The sequence below is a fragment of the Serinus canaria genome, chromosome 5, assembly GCF_022539315.1.
Source record: "Serinus canaria isolate serCan28SL12 chromosome 5, serCan2020, whole genome shotgun sequence".
Classification (NCBI taxonomy): Eukaryota; Metazoa; Chordata; class Aves; order Passeriformes; family Fringillidae; genus Serinus; species Serinus canaria.
The window spans coordinates 5,790,968-5,816,254 of NC_066319.1; the positions used below are offsets into that span (position 1 = coordinate 5,790,968).

General features: G+C 42.4%; 2 protein-coding genes across 15 annotated transcripts in view; one reads left to right on the plus strand and one right to left on the minus strand.

Annotated features, from left to right (window-relative positions):
• BMAL1 (basic helix-loop-helix ARNT like 1) overlaps positions 1-761 on the plus strand; it is a 49,416-nt gene extending 48,655 nt beyond the window's left edge. For all 9 annotated transcript variants that reach the window (XM_030240114.2, XM_030240112.2, XM_030240117.2 and 6 more), the window contains one exon: positions 77-761. In XM_030240114.2, coding sequence (XP_030095974.1) covers positions 77-237 — 161 coding nt within the window. In that variant the 3' untranslated portion in view covers positions 238-761. The remainder of the gene's footprint in view (positions 1-76) is intronic.
• Positions 762-1,059: 298 nt separating this feature from the next.
• Positions 1,060-25,287, minus strand: part of BTBD10 (BTB domain containing 10) — a 28,047-nt gene continuing 3,819 nt past the window's right edge. For 2 of the 6 annotated variants that reach the window (XM_050974741.1, XM_050974740.1), the window contains exons 2-9: positions 21,971-22,129; positions 8,596-8,789; positions 7,773-8,058; positions 6,060-6,162; positions 5,221-5,341; positions 4,027-4,224; positions 3,351-3,461; positions 1,060-2,125 (exon numbers count right to left, since the gene is read on the minus strand). In XM_050974741.1, coding sequence (XP_050830698.1) covers positions 1,815-2,125; positions 3,351-3,461; positions 4,027-4,224; positions 5,221-5,341; positions 6,060-6,162; positions 7,773-8,058; positions 8,596-8,789; positions 21,971-22,071 — 1,425 coding nt within the window. In that variant the 5' untranslated portion in view covers positions 22,072-22,129 and the 3' untranslated portion in view covers positions 1,060-1,814. Of the gene's footprint in view, positions 2,126-3,350; positions 3,462-4,026; positions 4,225-5,220; positions 5,342-6,059; positions 6,163-7,772; positions 8,059-8,595; positions 8,790-15,317; positions 15,644-17,741; positions 17,845-21,970; positions 22,130-25,287 lie in introns of those variants that run through there. The other 4 variants (XM_050974744.1, XM_050974743.1, XM_030240122.2 and 1 more) reach the window with 3 other exon arrangements.

Here is a 25,287-nt window from a genome sequence, read left to right on the forward strand (position 1 = left end):
CTGGCTCTGCCCCCGAGGAGGCAGGGCAGGGAGGGGAGCAGCCCCCTGAGGTGCTGGCCCTGCCGTGTCGCTGCAGGGGAGAACTCCCACATCGGCATGGACATGATCGACACGGAGCAGGGCTCCAGCAGCCCCAGCAACGACGAGGCGGCCATGGCGGTCATCATGAGCCTGCTGGAGGCCGACGCGGGGCTCGGCGGCCCCGTGGACTTCAGCGACCTGCCCTGGCCCCTGTGAGCGAGCCAGCACCCCCCAGCCAAGTGCATTTACTGGTGGAGCTCTGCAGTCTGTGAAACCCGTGGGACTGAGAGGCTTTTATGTGGGAACTTCATAAAAGCTGTGTCAGAACGCAACTCATCCTACCATGTGTAACTTCAGACAAAGTGGAATAACCTGCTACAGTGTTCTGTGTTGATTTGGTTAGCTGTGTATAGCTTGCAATACTTGTATATTTTGGATTCTGTTGTTTGAAATTTTTTTTAAATCACTGTGCAACTCACTGGCATCAGTGGTAGCTTTTATATGCAAATGACCATTTCAGATGTATGGTGTGTTTTTACACTGCAAAACAGTCCCCATGTGGATATTTCTTATACTAATTGTACCATAAAGCTGTTTATTCTTTCTTGTAAGAATCCTTTACTATAAATATTGTTAAAGTGTAATGTATTAGACAGTTAAATATTTTTAAAATAAATGTTTCCCTTGTTCTAAGATGGAGCATTTACTTTGATAAATAAATTTGATAAAACCCTGCTGAAGGTGCATGCTAGAAGCACTTGGTATTTATCATTTCTTTAGCCTCGGGGGAAAAGGGAGGAAAGCCAGTGCCTTACCTACACTTACATGACTTTGTCATGACAGTATTCCCAGAGAAGCTGTTGTTACTCACTCCTAGATCCAGGTTGATCCTGAGAAAAGCACAACAGGCAGGTGCGTTGAAATAGGCTGATTATCTTTAAGAAACACTTGTTTTTCACTTAATATTAACCATCCTTCCCCTGAGGAATGATAAGCAACTACTTGCAAAATTCATAACTCACAGATAATTCAAGCCCATTAAAATAATGGAAACTTTATTTGCATGAAAAACTTGTTTACAATCATTAATAAATGAGGAATGAACCATTTGCATTTTCCTATTTCATGACACTTATGAAAAATGTATTAAATAAATATTTGTGAACAGCTTAAGGTAAGGCAAAATTTAAGATAAAGCCCCTGTCCGTTGTTCACAATTTTTGAACATGGCTCACGCTGCAAACAAGTGAAAAAATTCACTAAAGAACTTGAACAAGATGTTACATGGGTCATTGAATCACGTCCTCAATCCAAAAACCCAAGAGTAAGTAGTTTTGTGCTCAACCATATACAATAACTTCAAAAGGGTCAATCTATTCAGAGCAAAACTATGTACAGTTAATACCTTTGATAGAAGCACTTTGTTAGTATTGTGCAATACATTTATAAAAAATGGCTTCAAATTCCATTTCTCAACCATTTGTAAAGTGCTACTATCAATTCCCACTCTGCTTCCCAACCCCGTGCCACGGCAGCGCTGCGGGGCCGCGGAGCGGGGCCAGGCCAGCTCGGAGTCACCAACGTCACAAACCTACTGGTAAACACAGACACGAACGTCACCGAGCCCAGCGCCGGGCTGCACTCCTCCCAGAGCCACCAGGCATCCCCTGGGGCCGTGCCAGGTCCCTGCTGCAATATCCTAAACACCGGAACACAATGGAAAACTGGCGTTGCAGTGTGGGATGAGCTGGGTACAGTCACTGTAGGAGCATGCTTGCGGTGGGGCAGCGTGGTCAGAGCGGGGGGTTCTGGCCCTCGGCCTCCGGCTCGCTGCTGCTGGGGGCCGGGTGCATGGGCAGGATGTCCAGCTCGTCCACCTGCGGCGTGGGGTGCATCACCACCAGCTGGTCCTGCGGGATGTCTGCTGCTGCCGCCGCCAGGTTGGTGATGGATTTGCTCTTCACGCACTGGAAGTCGACGTGCCGGCTCTTCCCCTCCTCCTTCTCCCACGACATGCGGATGAACGGCCTCTGCACGTAGTTGTAGATCACCTCGGGCCGCCCGCCCGGCCGCTTCTTCACCTTCTCCTTGTACGTGGGGTAACCTGGCAAAGGCAGGGGCACAGCACCATCAGCCCTGCCCTACAGAGCACAGCCCTACAGAGCACAGCCCGTCAGCCCTGCCCTACGGAGCACAGCCCTACAGAGCACAGCCCTACAGAGCACAGCCCGTCAGCCCTGACTGTACAGAGCACAGCCCTACAGAGCACAGCCCTACAGAGCACAGCCCTACAGAGCACAGCCCATCAGCCCTGACTGTACAGAGCACAGCCCTACAGAGCACAGCCCATCAGCCCTGCTGGGACACAGCACAGCAGCCACTGGCACTGCCAGTGCAGACGGTTGTGCTGTGTTCGAGTCACCTCTCCCTGTGCCCCAACAATAATGTCCATTTTACACATTACTGCAGGGCACCAGAATCACAGTTTGGTGCCACAGCTGTTCCTTGTCAAACCAAGAAATGCCAGCAGAAATAATCTGCAATTAGCCACCACTAAAGGCAGGGCCAGTTCTTGTTTAGCTGAAAGGCTCCCACCTTGTTCAGCTGAAATTAGTTATTTTAGGGCTCACCAGTTAAAAGCATTTGCTTTTTCTTGGCAAATTACAAATGCAACTATGACAACTTGGTGAGTGAATGATAGAAATCCTGCTAATTATAAAGGCTGGATTCTAAAATATCTGGGTCAGCAATGAGAAGAAAAATGTAATGCACAGAAACCCAGTTCTTACATTCACGATAAAAATCAGATTACTCAGTCAGATATTACAGAGCAGCCTCCTAACTTACATGATGTTTATTTCAGATCAGTATTTCTTTGCACTTCACTGATCCACTGGATAGTTTTGTACTTTCTGAAAGAAAATGTCTGCCTGCCACTTAACATGACATTTTTCATTTCACACCCTGGAAAGGATACAGCCCAAGAACACAATACCCAGAGCTGTACAAATGCCTTGTTACTTCGACAAAGCACAGAGAAGATTTTGTGTGGAAACTAAAGGAAAAAGGGCATGAGATGCAAGTCATGAAGGCAGTAAAAAGCACCTAAGTTGTCTGCACGGAGCCCACAGCTTGGACACCAGTCTGGAGCCCACAGTCAGCTTTTCTAGCTGGGTACCATTCTCCCTCTGGCCATTCTGTCACCCAGGCTCAGCAGGAAAGACAACACTGACCCCTTGCTTTTCCAGCTACAGAGAAAGCCACATAGCAGAGAAGTGCAGCAGACCCTGAAGGCCAAAGAGGGAGAGCACAAGCAATGCTTCCCTTACCTTCGATGCCCAGTCGGATCTTCTTGAGCCCCCTTTCCTTCAGAACTGATTTGGCCACGTCTCTGTTTTCAATGTATTTGAAGAATCTATACAACTTTGTGCTGTAAATAACTAAAAATACATTTTAATGAGAAAAAAATCCCTGTATTCAAATATAAAGCTTCTAGCCTTAAAACACAAAAGTTTATCTTTTCCACTGTTCTGCTTTACTCCAGTATTTTTATTTGAGAGGAGGGGAAGAAATTCAAGAACTCCTGAGAAAATCAGCTGAAGATACTGGGGAATGGGTTGGCTAGTACAGTCCATTTACAGGTGCTTAAACTCATCATCCACACAACTATAATACTCCAAAAATACTAACACTTGGTTTTTGCCTCAAAAAAACCTCTAGTTGCTCTCCCACAGTAAACATGACTCCCACCCATTTCCCTCCCCAAGCTCTTTCTGAAGAAGTATTTTCTTCCTCCTCACTGGCTAATAATACCTTAATAATAAAAATTACCTTCTCTTTTTAATTACATTTGAACATAACAAGCATAATATGCTTCTGTGAAAAAATATTAGGCAGAACTACTCAAACTAAGAGGTTTATTTCTGTACAACAACTTTAAATCAGCACATTCACTGCTACCTCTACCATGGCATGGCTTGGTGGGAACAATGAGGATAAACTTACTTTGTGAATACTCCTCTCCCATTTGGGGGGGATACTCTTCATCCCAGTCAACAACATCATCATCTGTCAGCACAACAATGTGGCATTCCCTCTCCCCACTTTGGGCACTGGCTACCATTAATGGGAGAATCATTTCTTCCAGGTAAAACTCAAATTGCTTGCGAGCACCATCATTTGATAATTCATGCATGAGAGCACCTAGAAGAAAATTTCAAGCATAGGCACATTTGAGAGCTTGGTAAAGAGATGAAGGCAGCAATGAGTAGACCTGTTTATCTTGTAGAATTACTGCAGACAGGTGTAAAGACACTTAGTCTATGAGCTTATGTAGGTTCAGACCTTGTTTGAATATTTACCAGCCTGTCCTGCAGATATTAACATAGTGTTGGGCAGACTTTGAGACATCCTGTGCATTTCACTACTGCTAAATATTGGGTAATTGTGCAAGGCTGCTCTTGGTTTTCCTAAAAGAAACATCATTTAAGCCAGTTGCTGGGAGAGCAGAGCACACAACCCATGTTTCATAAGCAGCAGCTTAAAACCAAAGCTTCTCAAAGCCCCCAGGGCAGGAGCTGCTAAATCCCTGTAAGGACAGAGAGCTCAGGCACAGGGCAGGGGGGGTGGCCCTGCCAGGGAAGGCACCGGGGTCCTGCACAGCATTCCCGGCAGGAATGCCACAGGCTGGCCCTGCACTGCACACACAGGGAGAGCACAGCAACCAGAGGCACAGGCCAAGGCTTGGGCTGTGCTCAGGGCTGAGGCAGCTGGAGAGAACAGCACGTGCTGGGAATCCTGGAGCAGCCCACTCCGCCAGCAAAGCTGTGCTACTGCCACCAGGGAGACAGCCCCATTCTCCTAAGCAAGGAGCTGAAAAATTATCCTCCCTGTCCTCTGCAAAAAAAGATACCACTGAATGTTACTGTATCTGTACTGCAAATGCAGTCATAGAGCTAAGTATTCCACAGGGTGACCACGGCACAGAATTAGATGCTGAAATATCAGACATTATTTTTCAAAGAACATAAATCCATTGGTTTTAAGGCTTTATTACATAAGAGATAAAAAGGGATGGATTTTATTAATGTAGTGCTAGCCATCTTCCTTATCTTAATAAAGGACATGATTTAGAATTAACACACACACACTTAAGTCAATTTGTATAATTCAAATTACTTTAATAAACTCTGTACTTACTCAGATCTCTGCATTTTATAGTACTATACTCAAAGGAGATACAGAGATAGTCACATGCTTCCCTCAGTTCAGGAATAGATATCCCATCAGGACAGCGTATCACTCCAGTCTTGTAGTAATCCTGCAGGATGCACCAAGCAAAAACACAATGCACAACATCCACCAACAGAAACTGCATCAATTCATTCCTGATGCCTTCTCCACAAAGAAAGCCCCCAAAATGTAAGACAGCAACAAATGTTAAACTTTGTGAATCTTCCTGTCCTCAAATTTATCAGTTTCCAGAGCTGCATTCAGAGCAGTGAGTTCCGGTTAAAAATGTTATTTAAGTGACAACTATTAATACTGATAATTTTGCTGTCTTTTATCTGTACTTCACTGAGCTCTTCCCATTCCAAGGCTGCTGACAAAGCAGTCCAGCAGCTCCACTTCCTTGTGCAGATATTAAATAAGGGGCCATTTCCAGCTCACACTGAAGTTTGCTTTAGTCCTGTTAGCTGCATGAAGCTCGCTTCCAGTATTCTCTTTCACCTAATTTCAGCTCTAGAAGGGCAGTTCACTTGAATTTGGTGAACTAAATGCATAGGAAAAGGTGAACTGATTGCTGGCAGCAGTAATTTTCAGTTTCTTTCATGAGTACTTTCTCTCTCCCTGACTGTCACATGCTCACGTTTAAGAAAAAAGGGGGTTCATATCAAGCATCTTCCCCCCTCTACTCAACAATATAAAGAGCAGTGTCTATGCCATCCACAAAATCTAGATCTGCAAGTTGGGTTAAACCAAGAGGTTTTACTTCTTAACAATGCTTGTCCTAACAGTATTTGCCCCTAAAAACTCACCAGAATAGCACGAAACACAGTAGAACCAATTCCTTCAGCAACTTCATACTCTCCTTTTTCATTGGGCCGTGTAAAGTTGTGTTCTCTGCCTGATCCAAACATCCTGCTCAAGAATGAAAGTAATTTGGGTTAGAAATCCTCACTATGGTTTTCTTGTTTAAATAAGAAAAAACAAAATGCAAGAAATTGTGCAGAAACTGCAGGGGAAAAGCTGTGCATTCTGTTCAGCTGGGATTATGTTTTTCACCTCGTGATCTGACATGCCTTTTCTGACCACTCTACAAGAAATAGTATTTAGAAAAATACAGTCTAACAGGATTCAGGCTTAAGGCAAATAGTACATTCTTATTATAGCTACTTTTACCTCCCAAGCTGCTCCTGCTTACTGTCCTGCAGACTGACATTGAGGGAAAGTGGGTTTATAAATAACCTGTGTTAGAGCACTATTTCCGTATCTTTATTAACCTACTTTTCAATTAGCAAAAGATAAAATAAGCTTGTTCCTTGAACCAATCCCAAAGGGAGAGTAACTCAGCATCACACACGCACAAAAAATCCACTGCATTAGGCAGCACTTACTCTGAGGCTGGGCATGGAAAAGGAAACTATTTCATTGCTTCTTTTCAGCTGATACACTTCCAGTCTGTCTGTCTGGATATTTATATGTATGCATGCATTGTAAAATATACAAGTGCTTTAAATCAATTATTTAATTCTATTGATTCTTACTTCCATTTATTTCTTTTGACAGTTTAGACAGAGAAGCATTTCTTGCCTTCTCTGTGACTCACCCAACTTTTCACAAAACAGGGATCCAAGGTACTATTTATCCCACATTGCAGTGATTTAAACAGAGTAGAAATTGTGTAATCACATTTATTACCTGTAATATGGCAAGGAGATTTATACACATGTATTTTAAATATGATTATATCCTTGTGTGCTGAGAAATAGCTGTATTTTAATGAAAAAGCCAAATCCAAAGTGACACAGACAAACCTTTCTTTTCTTTCTTGAAGCAACATTTTAAGAGGTACCGTCTGCATTTGGACAAGGCAAAACCAACCAGAATTTGAGCCAGTCAAGTATTCAATCTTTTCCCACCAAGCAAACATATTAAATATGTTGCTCATTATAGTTTCTACAGAAAACGTTACACACATATTGCAGACTTGAATTCAAGCGTTGATCATTTTGAGTATTCAGCCTCTCTGCTGAGTGGCTCAGGGCTGTTACACTGATTATTTGACATTTCAGAAGATAAATGAGCTGAGCTTAAACATTGTCAGGGTAGGCCCACTAAGCAAAATAAATTCCTTCAAGATTTTCCTCCTTACTGTTTTGAAAGAAACTGTCTACACTCACTATGCTACTTTGTTTTATGAAGCACCTAGCTTGAAAAATGAAGGAGAGTGAGGCAGCTCAACATAGAAGCAATGTCCAGGAAGACAGAAAGAAATGGGAACATCATGAAATGGTAATTTATTTATCAGCTGTCATCTCTAGGTAATAGACATCTCTCGGCTTTTCTGCAAAAACCAAAGAACTTGCATTCAATTTTTACTTAAGGACATTTTTAAACTGGAAATATTTAACATTAGCAAGATCAGCTGCAGCAATATGAGTCCAACAGCTATTCAAACAGTTTAAATATCCAGCTCTCCATAACAGCTGGGGACTGAGTAAGAAAACAAAACCAAAAGAGATACAAACCTGCCCAACATTGTGTTAGGTTGTGCAGTGAAGATGGAAGGATCTACAACAAATCTGGTGTTGTCCACAATGAGTGTTACTCGCTCAGAAGTCCTGACGTTCCGAGCTCCCTCTTTGCCATTTTCATACACAAACACCATTTCCCCACTAGCCTTGCAGCTGCCATCTGAGCTGGACTGGCTGCTGTTCCTGCTGCTGGTGCCCATGCTGACAACAGAACCATTGGGGGACGTCTTCTGGGGCCGGGGGCTGCTGGGCCGAGATGAACTGTGATCCTTCTCGCGATCTTCAGTGCAGGCGAGGTGGAAGGAGAAAAAACAGGAAATGAAATTAGAGATTTACAGGAGTCCTACGTAGTTTGTGTCTTTCTGGGCACAAAACACATCCATTTGAGAGGTTAAGTACAAATTATTTTGGTTAAATCTATTCTGGTTAAAGAAACCTTCAAAAATAACTGCCCATTTATGAGATTCCAAAGTGTGTATCACCTAGACATCAAATCCACCTCACCTGCCCCAAAAGTCTTTACAAAGAAAATTACTACTCTAGTACTGAGAAAGGAACTCAACATATGTTGAGTTCCTTTCTCAGTACTAGAGTAGTAAAGAAGCATTGCATCACAGTTGGTGCTACAGCTCAAAGAAACAAACCATATTTTGTCACTTAAAAAAATCCTTATTTCCTCTATTCCCAGCCCAGGGCACATGTAGGAAATCTGTATGTTGTGCCATCAACAAATAACACTTTTTATTGTATTCCTCTAACAAAACAGTACTCAAATTTGGAGGATTTTAATCCTGCAATGGCAGAGATCTGCACACACCAGAATGATACTGTCTTGTTGGTGAAGTGACATTCCTGATGCATGGAGTGAGCTGAGACTCTGCTCTTTCATGGGATGAGTCACGAGATCTGTCACTGGATCTGCGCCTGTCCCTCGACCTCTCGTGTCCGCCACTCGCACCATGGAGGCTCATTTTGGTGTAGTCTATTCCTTTAGCAACACGGGATGAGGTGCTGAAAGCAGAAACAAGGCACATGTTCAGCATTTCAAAGTTTCAGAGACATTACACATCTAAATTTTCAAGGCATTCACACTTCATGGAGATGTTTCCAAGATGAGGATTATCCAGCTCCATTTTCTTTGTTGTACTCTGTTTGTATTTACAATTGCTTGGAACATTAAGTGGGCAGCAGGAATTACCTGTTTGCTGCTGTGTGATTTACAGAGACAGCACCTGATCAGCTGAGCCTGCCTGTGAAGATGCATCCACACAAATCTCTTCCAGAATGGGTAGGTCAAATAAAAATGAGCATTTTATTTTGGTTCTTACTATAAAATTAAATGTTCTCATCAAAGAATGAATTTAGAAGTTAGGGATCTTTTTTTCCCAATGCAACCTATTTTGGCAAAACCTCCTCAGGCCACAGGCTGACTACACTTCTCCTGCAACCTGCCCTTTGCAAAGGTAGTCAGTCTTAAATGAGGGGACACATCAAGACACACCAGACAAGAGTTTGTTTCTGCACATTCTGTTTTAAATTTTCACTTATTCTTAAAAAGAACAATAGTAAGCCATTACAACCCAGATTTGAACTATACTATCAAAGCCACAACCTACCAGCCTGTCAGTAAAAAGCAGGATATTTGTTCCAAATCAGCAAATTTAATATAATTGTTCAAGATGTTTTAGACTGTGATTAAGTTACATTACTCAATTTAAGATATCAATTACATTTTGCAATTATTAAACCAAATAACAAAACTAATCAGTTTTGAGATCCCACAACTCTCAAAAACAATCTAAAAATTAAAAATCAACATGCAACAGCTATTGTTGAATTTACCAAATATTCTTTTATATTCTATTTATACTCTTTAAAAAAGACAAATTTATGTCTGGACAGCACAGACATGTGTCCTTGCATCCCACCAGATTTCCTAAAGCATATCTTTGCTATTTACCTTTCAAGTGTGGGCATGACAACACTCCTTATTTATGGGTTTAACAGAAGAAATTCCCAAAGCCTCAGGTAGTGGATAACCCAGACAGACACCTGCACAGCTACAAGGTCTGCCAGACAAAGCAGAGTCATGATTTCCCAGAGGAAACTCAATGCCCCACTTGCTTGCAGCCTGCAGATCCCATAACTCCTACCAAGTGACCTGAAATCATGACTGCAGGGATGCTGTAGGAGAACACAGAGAGGTAAAATGATGGCCTGGCTAAGACAAGCACAACCAATACAAAAGCATTCACTGGACAAGCAGACTGAGCAGCGTCCTCTTTTTAGGTTGCTTAGAAGTAATGATAAAAAGAATAATCAAGGCTTTCTGCTAGCATGAGATGTTGCAGTTTGAGGTTTCAGAGATTGATAAGAAGAGAAGCTTAACTGAGAACAAAAAGGCTGTGACAGATGAGTGTTTAACACGAGGCAAGGAGTCAGATATGTACCGCTCTCTGTGGCACACGAGCTTCTCCCTGCCCTGCTGGAACGAGGGCAGGATCTCCTGTTGACAAAGCACAAGTTTGGTGCAGAGGGAATCTACTGCAATCCTGTTTTCTGCCAAGCTTAAAATATGCTGCAGTAAGAAATGCATCTTTGGGACGTGGAGTCAGCCAAAGGTCTATTGAATAAGGGAAAAGAACTGCAAGCCTTGCTTCTGGCTGAAAACGCTCAGATTTATAGTCCAAGAATAATGATCCAAGCACTTCCATTAAAAGGAAAGTTCCTGAGGACTTCCAATGCAGTTCTGAAGGTATTAAAATTTATGACATTTTAGCACAGCTAACATGTCTCCTTACTTGTTTTACCTCTCTATAGGAGGAAGGCAAATTCTTTATTTTGAAAGTGAAATGTGCTAAAGTTTGCAAGAGTAAGATCTGCAAACATCCAAAAAAAGCCAAAAACATTATCAACAATTTAGGAAAACCTTTGCACCTTTTCTTTGAGACAGGTATATGCATATATTATGTAACCACTTTAATAGATACAAATTATACCCACAAATTATTAAAAACATGGATTACAGTCTTGAATTCAAGACCAAAGTCTAGCCCCAGTTTAAATATGACAATATTCATTACTACTACAGCTAAACTTCCAAAAAATGGTGTGTTTGGTTTTTTTTTAAAGAAGCTCTGTATCTCATCTGTGCATCTTTACATTTGCATGCTGTGGTATAATCAAGGGTGCCACAAAAGCGGGTGTGTATGTGTGGAGTACTCAAACACCTACATAGCAATCTGGTGACAAAACATCTCTGCAAATCCCAATAAAGCCTCCTGTGACCAGGCCTCTGTTGAAGCACAGCTTTGATCCTAGACCTGATAACATTTCCAACCATGCTGTGAGAAAACAGAGTTTTGCAGGTGTCACATTTTATAGTATCAAAATGCATGACTCACTGTTTCACAGGAACTAAAGAGCTCTATTTGCTTTAAATAAGAGAAACACGCTAGAAAATGAAACTGAACCACTGTAATGGGATTGCAGGCTTATCACACATTTTGGCAGAGGAAACACAAATTCTCCTTTAACAGAGAAGGCAATTAAAATGTGATTCTTAATCCAGAAAACCATCTAAAGCCCCATTACCCTCCAAGCAGTGACTCAGAGTTCCCAGTGAAGCAGGGCAAACCCTAGTTAATAATGCCTTCCAGGAGCTGATAAGAACAGGTGCTACAGGAAGCGACACTGACTCAGCTGGCACCACGCTTCCTCCCGAGCCGTGCCCCGAGGAAGGGCCATGGCAGGCACATCTCTACCTCCCCGAATGGCAACTGGGGCTGCTTCTGCTTTGCTGCCAGCAGCCAGCAAGCCTGGAGGAGAGGGGCAGTGCTCAGACATTATCTATCCTGCTCCCGCTGCCAGCTACAGCCATCCCTGCGGAGCCTGGGCCATCAGTTCAGCTCAGCACACCACACTGGAGAGGCAGAGGCTGCCAGCTGGAGGAGGACACAATCCTTGAACAGTAAATCAACTGCTTCTGAAACAGCCAGCCTGGTGGATGCAGGAAAGGCTGTGGATGTGTCTTTGATACTGTTTCCCACAGCACACTCCTGGAAAAGCTGTCAGCCCACGGCTGGGACAGAGCACTCTGTGCTGGATTCAGAAGAGAGTGGTGGTGAGGGTGCTGCATCTAGCTGGCAGCCAGGCACCAGGGGTGTCCCTCAGAGTCTGTGCTGGGGCCAGCTCTATTTAATATTTTTATAGACAACATGGATGAGGGCACAGAGTCCTTCATTAGTAAATTTGCAGACTACACTAATCTGGGAGCTTGCATTGATCTATTGGGAGGAAGGAGGGCTCTGCAGAGAGACTTAGATCGGTTGGATGGATGGGCAGAGTCCAACAGCATGAAGTTTAATAAGTCTAAGTGAAGTGCCAAGTTCTACATTTTGGCAACAAAAATCCCCTACAACTTTACAAGCTAGGTACAGCGTGGCTGGAGTGTGTTCAGGCACAAAGGGACCTGGGGGTGCTGGTCAACAGCCAGTTGGACAAGAGCCAGCAGTGTGACCTGGTGGCCAAGAAGACCAATGGCATCCTGGTCTGCATTAGGAATGGTGTGGCCAGCAGGAGCAGGGAGGTCATCCTTCCCCTCCACTCAGCACTGGTGAGAGCACACCTTGAGTGCTGCGTCCAGTTCTGGCCCCTCAGTTTGGGAAAGATGTTGAGATGTTTGAGCACATCTAGAGGAGGGCAACAAGGCTGGTGAGGGGCTGGAAACACAGACCCTGTGAGGAATGTTTGAAGGAGCTGGGGGTGTTCAGCCTGGAGAAGAGGAGGCTCAGAGGTGCCCTTATTGCTCTCTACACTTTCCTGAAGGGAAGCTGTAGACAAGTGGGGTTGGTCTCTCCCACCGGGCAGCACCGACAGAACCAGAGGACACAGTCTCAAGCTACGTCAGGGAAGGTACAGGTTGGATATTAGGAAATATTTTTCACCGAAAGAATAATAAAGCACTGGAATGCTCCTCCCAGGGAGGTGGTAGAATCACCATCTCTGGCTGTGTTTAAAAAAAGATTGGACATGGCACTTGGTGCTAAAGTCTAGTTGAGGTGTTAGGGCATGGGTTGGACTTGATGATCTTAGAGGTCTCTTCCAACCTCATTATTCTGTGATTCTGTGAATCTTCATTCATCTTGGTAAGAGCCATCTAAAATGTCAGTCTTAAATCTCATCACTGCTGAGTCACAGGTCACAAAAAATAGTTCTTTGATCTGTTGGATATGCAGCCAACAAACTTGAAGTTCCATGTGTTCAACAGCATGAGTGCTCAGATCAATGCTACCCCTTAAACAGAACTTTGCTCTACAATGAACAAGAAAACTAACATGAGCTTAAATCTGAACAAAGAGAAAATACAGAGGTGGAGCTTAGCATGTCAAAACAGACAGGCATATCACAGGCTTTACCCTGTGATACCTGACCAGAAAAGTTCTGTCCCTGAGCTGCTCCATTGTTTCTCTGAAAAAGGAGCTCATTTGTGGCCAGTACGTATGAAAGAAGACCTGTGACTTTTATTTTCTTCTAAAGAGGCTTTAGAAGAAGTTGCAAGTGTTCAAAGAAAAAGGAAGACATCAGAACTACCAAATAATTTTGATTTATTTGATAGAAGGACTTGGTCACCTCCTCTTCTCCCCCTCTAACAAAGCCAGTGGGGTCAGGAGGTTGTTTCTGCAGGGAGCACACAAAGCCTTCACTGCACACCAGCAATGTGAGGGACTAAGGACAAACCTGGCCCCAGTGAGGAGGCATGACAAATTGTCATTTACAGGGAGTTCCACAGCTGTGCTGTTGCAGCTTCCTTCCCATCTACACCAGTGGACATGGGATGGACCAAAGCAGAGCTGTCCCGTTTGAAGAACAGGCAGACAGGAGCTCCTGTGGTCCACAGAAGCACAGAGCAGACACACCACCAGGACTCTCCTCCAACAGCAGTGGAACACTGCAAGTTCCAAGTGTCACGGAGCCATGGCTGCCAGGCTGTATTCACCCAAAATCTCAGCCACAGTACCCAGTGAAGCCTGCACAGAACCTAACTTCAAGCCTCCAAGAAAGAAATCTGAAGCTACAAGGACCATCCCACCCTGAAAAGAAGTGTTTGCAAAGACAGCTTTCAATGGATTCCTCAGCTGATGACCACCAGCTGCACTCCAGGGCTGTGGAAGCCATAAGGCACAGCCCCAACCCATAAACAGAATTTTCTCCTGTGTGCTGAAGGACACATTGCATTTAACTTAAAAGTGTAAGAGAGGAAAAAGAACAAAGAAAACACCATTTTAAACCCTCATCCCTTCATTCACTAAAGCTGGAAAAAGCCCCAGATATGTAAGGCCACCTAGTACCCAAAAGTTTATGAAAGGGAAGAACACCTTGCTTTATCAAGTACTTTTCTATAGGGAAAAAAAGAAACAACCACACCCCCCCCACTCCCCCCCAAGAAACAAACCCAAACCAAAACAACTAAACAACCTCATGAATATTCACGTCTTCTGGCAATATTCACAAATTCAATACTCACTTTTCCCTGGTTTCAAAGGAACATTGGAACATGTGCACTACACCCATTCAAGAACTTTAAGGCAATCATAGAAATTATTTCCCCCCTCAGACAGGGATCAAGGAAGCTCTGTCTTTGTAAGAGAATGAGGCATTTTCTTTAAAAGCAGTTGCCTCATGAAGAAAACCAAATAAGCTCAAGGTTTTATTTAAGCAAATCTATTTAATATGATGTGAAGGAGGGGGAAAAAAATACCATGAAAATGGCAACTTGTCATACTGGTAATGCTTCCTATTTTTGTAGTTAAGGGAAGAGCTGTTTTTAAAAATGTAAATGCTCTTCAATTTAATGATGCTTTGGAGTCATCTGTGGAAGGAGAGCTTCAGTTTGACTTTATACATAACAACAGATTGCTTTGAATATATTACTAATTATTAGAAGAAGTCATTAGACCGAATTAATCCTACTGCCAAAACAATTAGCTTGGATTCCAACATAAAAGCTTCATGTGCATCCTACTGAATACTGCTAATAAATATACTTGTTTTATACAACCAGCTTGTGTCTACACAGAATTATGGTGCTTAACCGATACATTTATTACTCCCAAACCCACCCTAAAACCTTAAATAAATGAAAAGAACACAGCAGTGGAAAATTAACCGAGTCTTTTACCATTCCCACCCCCCGCCATCTATCTTCTAAAACTTATATTAACTCGCCTTAAAATATAAACTTAAATCCATCCTTTGCTAGGGTGAGTCCCATAATCAACACTTGTAGAATCAGGCTATAGTGCTTTATCTGTGCACTAAGTTACAGCTGCCATGCCCCGTGGCTTTACAAGAAATCCCTTCTGCTCATCCTGCCAGGACTTACACAACGGCAGCGCTTATGCCCCTCTTCCTCCCCCTCAAGCCTGCTCTTTGTCAGCAGACATTTCAATTGACCTGTGCACACAAAGGACACTACTCTGCCTTTTCCTCTTTCTTCTGAATAATGCCCACACGTTATTCCTGTTAACAAATACGCACCTTCCTCTCGGGTCTATCAGGGAGGAAACACAGAAGCATGGGAACAATTTCGGAATCAGAGCACAAAGGAATTCCGTTCCTTCCAAAAAGGCAGCTCTGAAAGCCAGATCAGCATCCTTTGGCATTACTTATTAAGTTCAGCATATTTGATATTTCCATCATTTCTTCAGTAGTCCACGGCACCGTCAGCGAGCCTTACTTTTCCCTCCATCACATCCGCTTCAGGATAAGCGCCCGCAGCTCTCCCACGAAGCCCACGCAGCCGGAGCGCCGCTCGCCCAGCCCGCTGGCTCCGGAGCGGGTTCCTGGCGGAGCCTGACTCAGCCATGCGTGCTGCGCGGCTGACGTGTGACCCCGCAGCTCCGCGGGCCCGCAGCCATTGGGCCAGCGCTGACAGGGCCAGGCAGGCAGCGCCGGCTGCCGCAGCTATTTCGGTCCCGCCGCCGCCCGGACAAGGTTACCGCCGCTCCGCCGGGATCGGCCCCACAGCACAGCCCCGCGAGTTTCGGGGCACGCTCCGACTGCTCCCGTAACGTCTGCCTGCATTAATAGTGAAACTGAATTCACCTGACACTGAGCTCGTAAGCGGGTACTGCAAGAGCCTTTTGAGAACGACACAGCACAACCTCCCTTACTCTCCTTTGTAATAACTTAAACATCATTAGTATATAGTTATATTAATCAATACATTAACCGATCAGAAATCATTGTGCATTTTCACATCAATAGGTCATCAAGGTGAGCCCACCAAGCACAAAAAGCAACACAGCAAATTAATTCACAAGTCCAAATAATTTTCTAAAGATTTTTTGGTGGGAGGATAACTAGGCACTATGAGACAGTTTTCTTTAAATTATTCTTTTTAGAATGTCTGCAGGCTGTTTTAAGGAGTCAAAATACACTGGAGGAATAGCTTAAAAGTAAGTCCTACAATAAATAACAACCAAGATGTCGTAGGGTGGAAATTAAAACATGATGCAAGCTGAAGAAATGAGGATTGTTCAGCAAATGACTGCTGTAATAAAGAAGGAAGTCGGTAGGAAAAACAAGAGACTTGTGATTAGAAAGGCAGGAGAACATCGGCACTCCAGGCTGAAGAGTCAGCTCTTTACACATGAAAGGAAGATTTCTTCTCATACAATTTCAATTACCCGAACCAGTGAATTTTCTCCTAGTTTTAGGGTCTTGTGATGGTTCACACAAGTACCCTCCCCATGCCCCAGGGGAAGAATAACCATCAACCTTGTAAGCCCTTTCTTCCCTTCAATATAAGCCAAGGAAGACATGGCTATAATAAGCTGCATGAAAAGTATGCTGGAAAAACCTCTCTCAGGCACTTTTTGCCTCTGATAGAACACTCCCCCAGCAGCAAGAGAAAGTACCCTGGTTCCCTAAATGGGGTCTCTTCTCCACAGCAGAATTAGGATGTGTTTTCTTCTGTACTCCTACATCAGGCAGAAAAAACATGCCATGGATGCATTGGCTCCCAAATCCCACAAAACCACCCCCCAGGACAGGACACACACCCAGGAAAATCTTAGAGAGACCCAGTCCAGAAGCCACACTTGACTTGGGGCTCCATGGAAGGAAGCCCTCAGAAAGAATTCTCAGTGCTTAATTTGGGGGCTGCCATGGGATCTTCCTTCAGCTCGAAGCAGAAACTCTGTCAACACTTTCCACCCTCAAAATTCTTTAATATTCACATAATTCTGGTCTTCAGTGGGTTCTCTCAGCCATGAGTAATGTACTTCTTAGTAATGCAGTTCCATTTCAGGAAAGGATCTCATGAGCAGAGTGTTCAGTTGCCAAAGGGATTTCTTAAAGCAGCAAGGACTTAACCTTTAGGAAGGAGCACATTCACACCTTATGACTTCTACCAAGCCCCCAAACACAAGACTTTCATAAAAGAACGTTGGTTACCTTTATTTATATACCAATTCCTGCTGCATTTTCAACATGGATGTTAAATAAAAATCAAACTAAGGAACTCAGAGCAATATTATCCGCTTTAGAACTGGAAAGGGCCTCCATTAATTAAAAAACAGCTTTAGAAGTTCAAATTCAAAAGAACTGGGACCAAACACAAACTACATAGCCATTACAGTTTCCGTTCTCAGGGATACAAACAATGAAGTGTTGTCCATAAAAAATTCTAGTTCTGAGCATAATCACCTCTAAAGTGCTTTGTGTCCCAATTAAATGTGCCAAAGTCCACCACAAATAATATCTGACAACATTTGGGAAAGGCAATTTGGGTGCTGAAGAGGTTCAGAAGGATTTAGCGTGTGCTTTAGCCCTGGAAGTCGCTAAGTTTCCCTTCACAGAAGTGTCAATAAGCTGTCATTGCAGACATAAAAGATGTCAAAAAGGAAATCAAAACCCCAGCCCTCACAACTCCACGATCACTCACTATACATTGGGTACCTTGCAGAAGATGAACACACTGGTGTTTTTGAAAGCTCTCACTGAGTGCAGCCCATTTTTCTGGATTCCAAGACCAGCTCTTCCCAGCCCACCTCAGTTTCTCCTGAGGGCTTTCCATCCTGGTGCCTACAAAGCCTGGATGAGGAGATTTTGATTTCTGTCAGTGCCAGGCTGCAATTAGGCATGTTTGCAGTGACTGAAAGCAGGTGATGCACAGTATGACCTGAGCCCCTGGTAAATCAGGCCTCATTATTTTCATGCCATGCCTTGTGCAGGTCTGCCCCATGCTGCAAAATGTTCAACTGCAGAAATCACAGAGAAGGGAAATAAAACCTGTCCCCCAGTGGAAAACAGATTATACATTCTGATATCCTTCCACAGATGAGAAAGGAACTCTTCTGGTGATGCTTCATGTACTTTACAAAATGCTGAGGCACGTGGTACTTCCATTCACAACCCATGAATGCATCCTCCCAGCAGGCATAAACAATACTGGGGGAAAAAAATCCCAGCATTTAGCATCTGCACAACAACTTCTCATCTATTTACAAGATTTAAAAAGCAACTGAAGATTTTCAAAGATCCAAGAGTCATGGCAACAGAATCAAAGCAGAGTCACATTTTGTTCATAAATGCAGTAGTGCCAGCAAGACTTTGGATCTAATAATATCTAAACAGAATAAACAAATAAGAGACTGTCAAAAGGGACTAAAACAGAAGCAGACTTAGAAAAATCCAGACTTAGAAAAATCCTTAGAAAAATCTTGAAGAGGCAAATCTAAGCCAAAGGTTTTTCACTGCAACTGTAGAAAAAGCACTCAGTGCAAGAGAATTAGAATTAAAGTCTTCCAACAACAAAAACTCCAGCACTATCGAGAAATTACATGTGGGAAACTAATAACTGATGAAAATTAGAATAAAAAGTACAGAATAGCAACATCTAATAATAAAAATATGAATTCAGAGACCATTTATTTAAATCTTCACCACTACTAGTTCAATGTATGGTTCCTGAATATTTTCTTCCATCTTATTCAGGTACTTAAATAAAAAGCATCTGCAAGAATTATCTGTAATAGCTTAGACAAACAAGACTGTTTGTATGATTATTTAGTCATCTCCAACACCATATAAATTCATCCTGACAGGCTCTGCAGATTTATACCAGGGATCATATGCATTATATTTTTAGTCCTTATTTTCCACATCTCTCCCTTCTGAGTTTTCCATTCCATTGCCCACCTCAGAACAAGTAAGAAACAGGAGGAGAGAAAACAACCGTACAATGTGGCAGGTTTATAAAACTGGACACTCACTAAACTAGAAAGAACAGGATATAATGCTGACCTGTACAAGGATTCAATCCATTCCCCTTGCCCTTGGCCACAAACAGACCCTTGGCTTTCCTTGCTGCCACACAAGCCCTACACACAGGGCTGCTCACAGCCCTAGATTATGCTTTCTATGAGTCAAGAAAATTATCTAAGCTATTTTAAGAATGCTAAGGCTGAAGGATTAAGTACTCCAAAGCACCAAGAAGTAACAAGCTAAGAATCTATCTCCTATATTACTCTTTTGTTGAGATTATTTATTACAAAGCTCTTATTTCAGCATTATGTTTTCCAAACCAGAAATATTCTCTTTCTCAATGATAACAAGGTATATTTTGAGTAAGACAAACAAGACTGGAGTACTCAAACCTTTTAACATAACAGTTCTAGTTATATTATTACAACTTATGCTTCCAGATGCATTTTTTTTCCCCTCACACTGTATTTTTCACACAGACTTTCACTTGCCTGGATGAAAAAGTGTTAAGTCAGAAACTACAGTAGTATGTCCATATTCAGCCACACAAAATCCAATTATGTTGTTCAGACTTTTGAATAAAGTACACCATTTTCCAATAATTAGATTCTCTGAAGTCATCCAGTATCACAAAGGAATAAGGTAACAAAATATTTATCCCTATTTATACCTTATTCCATTACAATGTCAAACTATTATTTAGATTCTCATTCTCAAAGACTTCCAAAACCACTTTATTTGGGGAAAAAAATTTTAAATGATCAGATGTTAGTTTGAGCACTATATCCCTAGCATACAGTTTCCACAAAAATGCTGTTCAGCATTGGAAACAAATTGTGTTTTGCCACAAATATGTCCAATAGCTGCAATTATCTTTGAGGCATAGACTTCCTCCCTTTTGATGTGTGACCCTTGAATTCAGATTGCATGAAAAGATCAGCAGTAGCTTTTCTGAAAAGCAGAGGCCATGGATGTCCTTGAGTTAATTCCTATCTGCATCAAATAATCTCTGCAGAAAGCTGCAGAGCTTTTTATTGAAACATTTCCCCAACATAGATAATCCACCCCAGAGCACACATGGTTGGACATGTGTCCTGTTCCTCTGGGTTGGATTTACCCAGCTGCAGCTCCTAGCTACCACACTTTATTTCAAACTTGCCTACTGTCTACAGCTCATCACCCTAATTTCTGTGACTGATCAAGAAGTCATTCTTTAACCTTTGGGTTATCCCTGTCTCAGAAGATACTCAGTAGCTTCAGGGAAGTTGTTGATTAGAGGCAATTCTGAACTGCTGACACCAGACTTGCACGAACTCCACTGCCCACCCAAGAGCCCTTTTGACCACATGATGTTGCTGGAGACTCGTGATCCCCGCTCTCCTGCGGTGGCAGTGCCATGTCCTTGACAGGTGACAAACACGGCCATGTCCTTGGCTCCCTGCTGACTTCGGTCACTCAGCACCCGGGTGTTTGCAGGTGTCAGACCTATCACACCTCGCTGCTAACGAGCCCCTTTCAGTTCCTAACAGCCCCATCACGGCTTATCTGTCCCGACCAGTTTTAGGTTCTGTTCCAGATCCCCGCTCATGGGAGGTTCACAGCTGAACTGCCTGGACTGGGCCCAGCAGGGAACCGCGGGGGCACTGCCAGCCCTCACTCCACACAAAGCCCATCCCACTCACACTCTTCACTGCCAAGGCTGTGCCACACTGGGATGCTAAAAACAGAGCTGCATCAGCCACCCCCAGACACCAGCACCTGAATAAAAACATCAGGTGTATAAAGCTACACCCCACAAACCTACCCTGAATAAAAACATCAGGTGTATAAAGCTACACCCCACAAACCTACCCTGAATAAAAACATCAGGTGTATAAAGCTACACCCCTCAAACCGACCCTGACCTGCAGCACCAGCCACCCTCCTTGGGTCTGCCTTAACCACTCCATTATTCACAGCACAGGCCTCTAATTACATGGGTCTCTCCGTGAGCCTTTTAATTACTGCTGCAATCTTTTGTCCTGCCCTCTTGAATTTCTCACAATCATTCAAGAATTAATGGCAGGAAAATAACCCACAGTATTAATTGCCTAGAGAATACTTTGGACAACACTTGAGTCCAGTTTATCTGCATTTATACAAGTAAAATGTGAAATGAGTTGCTGGTATTGAATAAGCTCCTTAGCTCTTTCCCTATCATCTTGCCAGTAGGAAAGCTTGAATAACTAACAATTTTAGCTCACATTTCAGTTATATTTAGCACTTCTAAAAGGGCAAAGTACTTGAAAGATACACACTTATTTGGATGCTTATATATCTTTCCAGCAATATGTTTCTTCTCATACATTTGCAAGGTGACTAACTGCTTTGCTTAGTTCATTTTTGAACACTGTACACAGGAAAAACACTAATTAATTTAATCATTTTGTCAAATCAAGAAGCATTTTAAAAAAACATTCTTACTATGAGGGATGCAGGCAAAAGCAAGATATGACACACAGCTTAACAAAGAAAGTGCTACAGAGAGTGATACTGGCATGCAAGCAACTATTAGTTCTCACCATGGACTAGTTGCACATATTTTTAGGGATGTAACTCCTAGCAAGCATCCCCAAAAAATTCATATATTTAATCACTCAGCTGGCGTTTTGAGATGCACACAAGGCATTTAGGTTTGCTTTTTTCTTTTTTTTTTTTTATCTTAAAGGACTAAAATGCAACCCATGGCAAAACAAATCTAAGCACAGATTGGGGAAGCTGACAAATCAGGTCAGAAAACACCTTTTAAAATAATTAAGAAGCATTCTTTGAAGAAGAATTACAACGTTTATGACAGGACTTGCCACAACCAGATACAGTAGCCTTTAGGATGGACTTTGAGTGTAGTTTTTGAGATGCAATAGATGGGACACAGCACCTACCTTGAATGTTTACAAAGTTTACGAGGTCTATTATGCAATTTCCGATCCCAATTCTCTGGATCACTGGAGTTACTGTCATAAGGATGAGGCCGTCCTGCCATTCCACTGCCAGCTTCCTCACACTACTGCTCTGAAAAGCACACATGCAGCACTCACAACCTACATTAAGAGAGCAGTGTTTACCTTTAAGTAATGCCACACAGGAAAAAAAAGTCAGACATGCAGAATTTAGTGTTGTTAGGTTTTGATTTTTTAAATGCAGATTACAGAAAAACAGGATACGCTGAAGCAAAAATTGCATGACAATAATATTTTACACATTTAGCTGATACCTGCACTAAAAAGAGTATTTTGTTATAAAAAAATATAGTTCTATAAATGCTGGCAGGCAAATTCAATTTTGCAACAATTAAATTCACTGTGTCCAAACAGAAAAGTCACTGGTTATAAAACACAAGACGAACATATCATGATTTTCTTTCAAATGTATAGAATTAATTCCAAGGAGGATCCCAAGTGGAGAACAGAGACCAACAGTTTTACAATTTGAACAGCTGACCAAGAAGATAACAGAATTAACATTTATATCTGAGTCCTCACTAAAAATGGAATTAACAGCAATCCTTAGAAACACTTGATGTGGTCCAGTTTCACTGACTTTTGCAAAGAAGTCACAAAAACTTAATAAAAATAGATATAATAACATCCCTTCCTTAAGTGGGGTCTGATGTTATGTTGAACTCCCTTTAGAATTCTCTCATAGCTCAAACCACCCTGTGACTGTCAGCAGAGACAGCCAATCTCCAGACTGGTGTTCAATCATACCTCTAAGTGACACTCCTGGCAATAGAGTTGGATAATTCAGAACGACCTGCTTACAAATACTATAAAGCTGCTACAAGTAAGCAGCTGATGATGGCATAACATCTGGAAAAAAAATTTAATTACAGAATTACAGATAGATAAACCCTCCTAGTAATGGGAAGTCTATTATGTTTCTTTACAATTTTAAGCTACATATTGTAGAAACATTGTCTCTCTACCTCACCCCACCTTTAAGAGACTTGTATTACATTCAATGAAACTCATCCTACATGGAAGTGAGTCCCAAAGCAACTGAGATCTCTTTAAAACAAAATTACTTCTCAAATAAACTGTCCTTTAAGTCATGGAAAATGAAATGGCTCTCCTGGCAAATATAGATTCTCCCAGCTAAATTTAGACCCAAAAGTTTTTATTACAGGGGAAGAAGAGAACAAGCTTCTTAAAAATGTTGGTTGCATCCAAGTTTTGCCTTCATGTTCAGTCTTACCCAAGAAAACAGGTTTAATACAAACTATACAGTCTCCACCACAGGGTTGGGTCTTTTTCCTGTTACAGCTTCTATAATTAAATGCACTTTGATTGGAAGACTCCTACAGTCAGGTGTCCATATAGAGTCAGAAAAAGGAAAAAACATTTCATTTAAAATTACAGGAAATACTCAACTTTCTCGATTAAAAAAAAAAAATCCTGATAAGCATTTCATTGTGTATTACCTGGAAAGGTTAGCAAAGCACAGTCAATATGTGAGGATATTACACAGATCTGCACACATTTATCAGGAGAAACAAGGAGAAACCTACGACCTGTGTCAGAACAGAAGAAGTATTATTAAGGAGACCAGGGGAAGGAAGGCTGGTTTCTAAACCCAGGAGCTGTGGTTCCCAGATGAGATGCAACACCAGGGACACAAGCCATACAAGAATAAAGACACTTCGTATCCCAAGCTGAAACAAACTGTGTTCATTAGATTGAGCCTCTCCAGGCAGGTACAGCGAGCCTTGCTGCCTATGGCAACAGCAGCCTGTGCACACAGAGCCAGGAGCAGCAATGGCCAGGGACACCACAGCTCCCAGTGTGCCATCACCCACCTCTGCTGGGCCCCGCTTCCACTCCAGGCTGTGCCAAAGCACCACAGCAGCTCACGGAGCACAACATGTTCCTTTACAAGCTTTCGTTTCTTTCCACAAACCCTCTCTTTCCTTTAAAACCATCTCAGAGCTTTATAGACACCTCACCCTCTCAGGTACACACCAAAGCAGGTGCCTTAGGACAAAGAGGCACCCAGCACCCAGTTCTGATCCTTTCCATATATATTTGAATTTAGCTTTTGTACTCAAAAGATGTGCAACTTGATGATTCCTTAAACTGTCTCACACTCTCTGCCTTCTCCCATCTCTCTCACAATGAAAATGCAACAGGAAGATGCAGGTCCACACACACTTCAAGGAAAAGCCTGTTCAGAGCAGGATCAGCTCCTCCCCATGCTTTGCCCTGAAGCCCTCACAAACAAGAGATGCCACAGGACAGAAACAAATGGAACTGCTTCCCATGAACAACAGCACTCCCTTCTCCCAACTCACAGGGAACGCCAGCAGTGTCACCGATGAAGTGTCAGGCTGGCACCCAACTCAGAACCAGGGCACACTAATGAAAGAAGGGAAACAATCCCAAGCGTCCAAAGCTACATCTTGTGAAACTTCTTGATTAGTTCCAAGCATGTCACACTATGAACAGTCTTCCCTCCATCCTCCACTCCAAGGACCTCAACAATTAACACTACTCTAAAAAACAATTTGCTGTAACACAGCCAATTTTTTCTCCTTGACCACTGCTGATAGTGCTTTTGTGCAGATTATAAATAAATGTACTTCTCAATTTTAAGTTTTAACAAACCTTTAGACTAAAGACTATAAACAAAGAACTCTTTTGTTTTGCTCTGTTGAAAAGAGTTTCCTTTTTCAATTGGAAAATGCTGTATAAACTCTGAAGTAACTAACCAGTCAACCTGATTAATTTTTAAACACTTCTGCAAACCCACTTTTTCCTGCAGCAAAAAATAATGTTTCAGCTGTGGTTTGTTTTTTGGGTTTGGTTGTTTTTTTGTTTTTTTTTTTTTTGCATGGATTCACAAGGCAGGCAATAAACAAAGCATGTTTTGAGGAACATTCTGACCTTGTGTACAAGAAAAAAAACAAAACCAATCCCTGCAAGAGTACCTGGCCCCAAATACTATTTTAAACCTTCCATGAAAACAAGGAACCACATCTGAAATGCTGGTGAAGGTGAAAAGGCACTGGGAGCAAATGAAATAAAGAATCAAATCCAAATACCCTCAGCAGATCACACAACACTGGCGTACTGGCCAAAGTGGTTGACATTCTGATTAGCTAATTAGTAATTCTCCAGGTGTAAAGAATGATTTCATACCCTTCTGCAGAAAGCAAATACTCCAGAGAATCATCTCAGGGAATAATAGGAAATCAGGAAGCAGA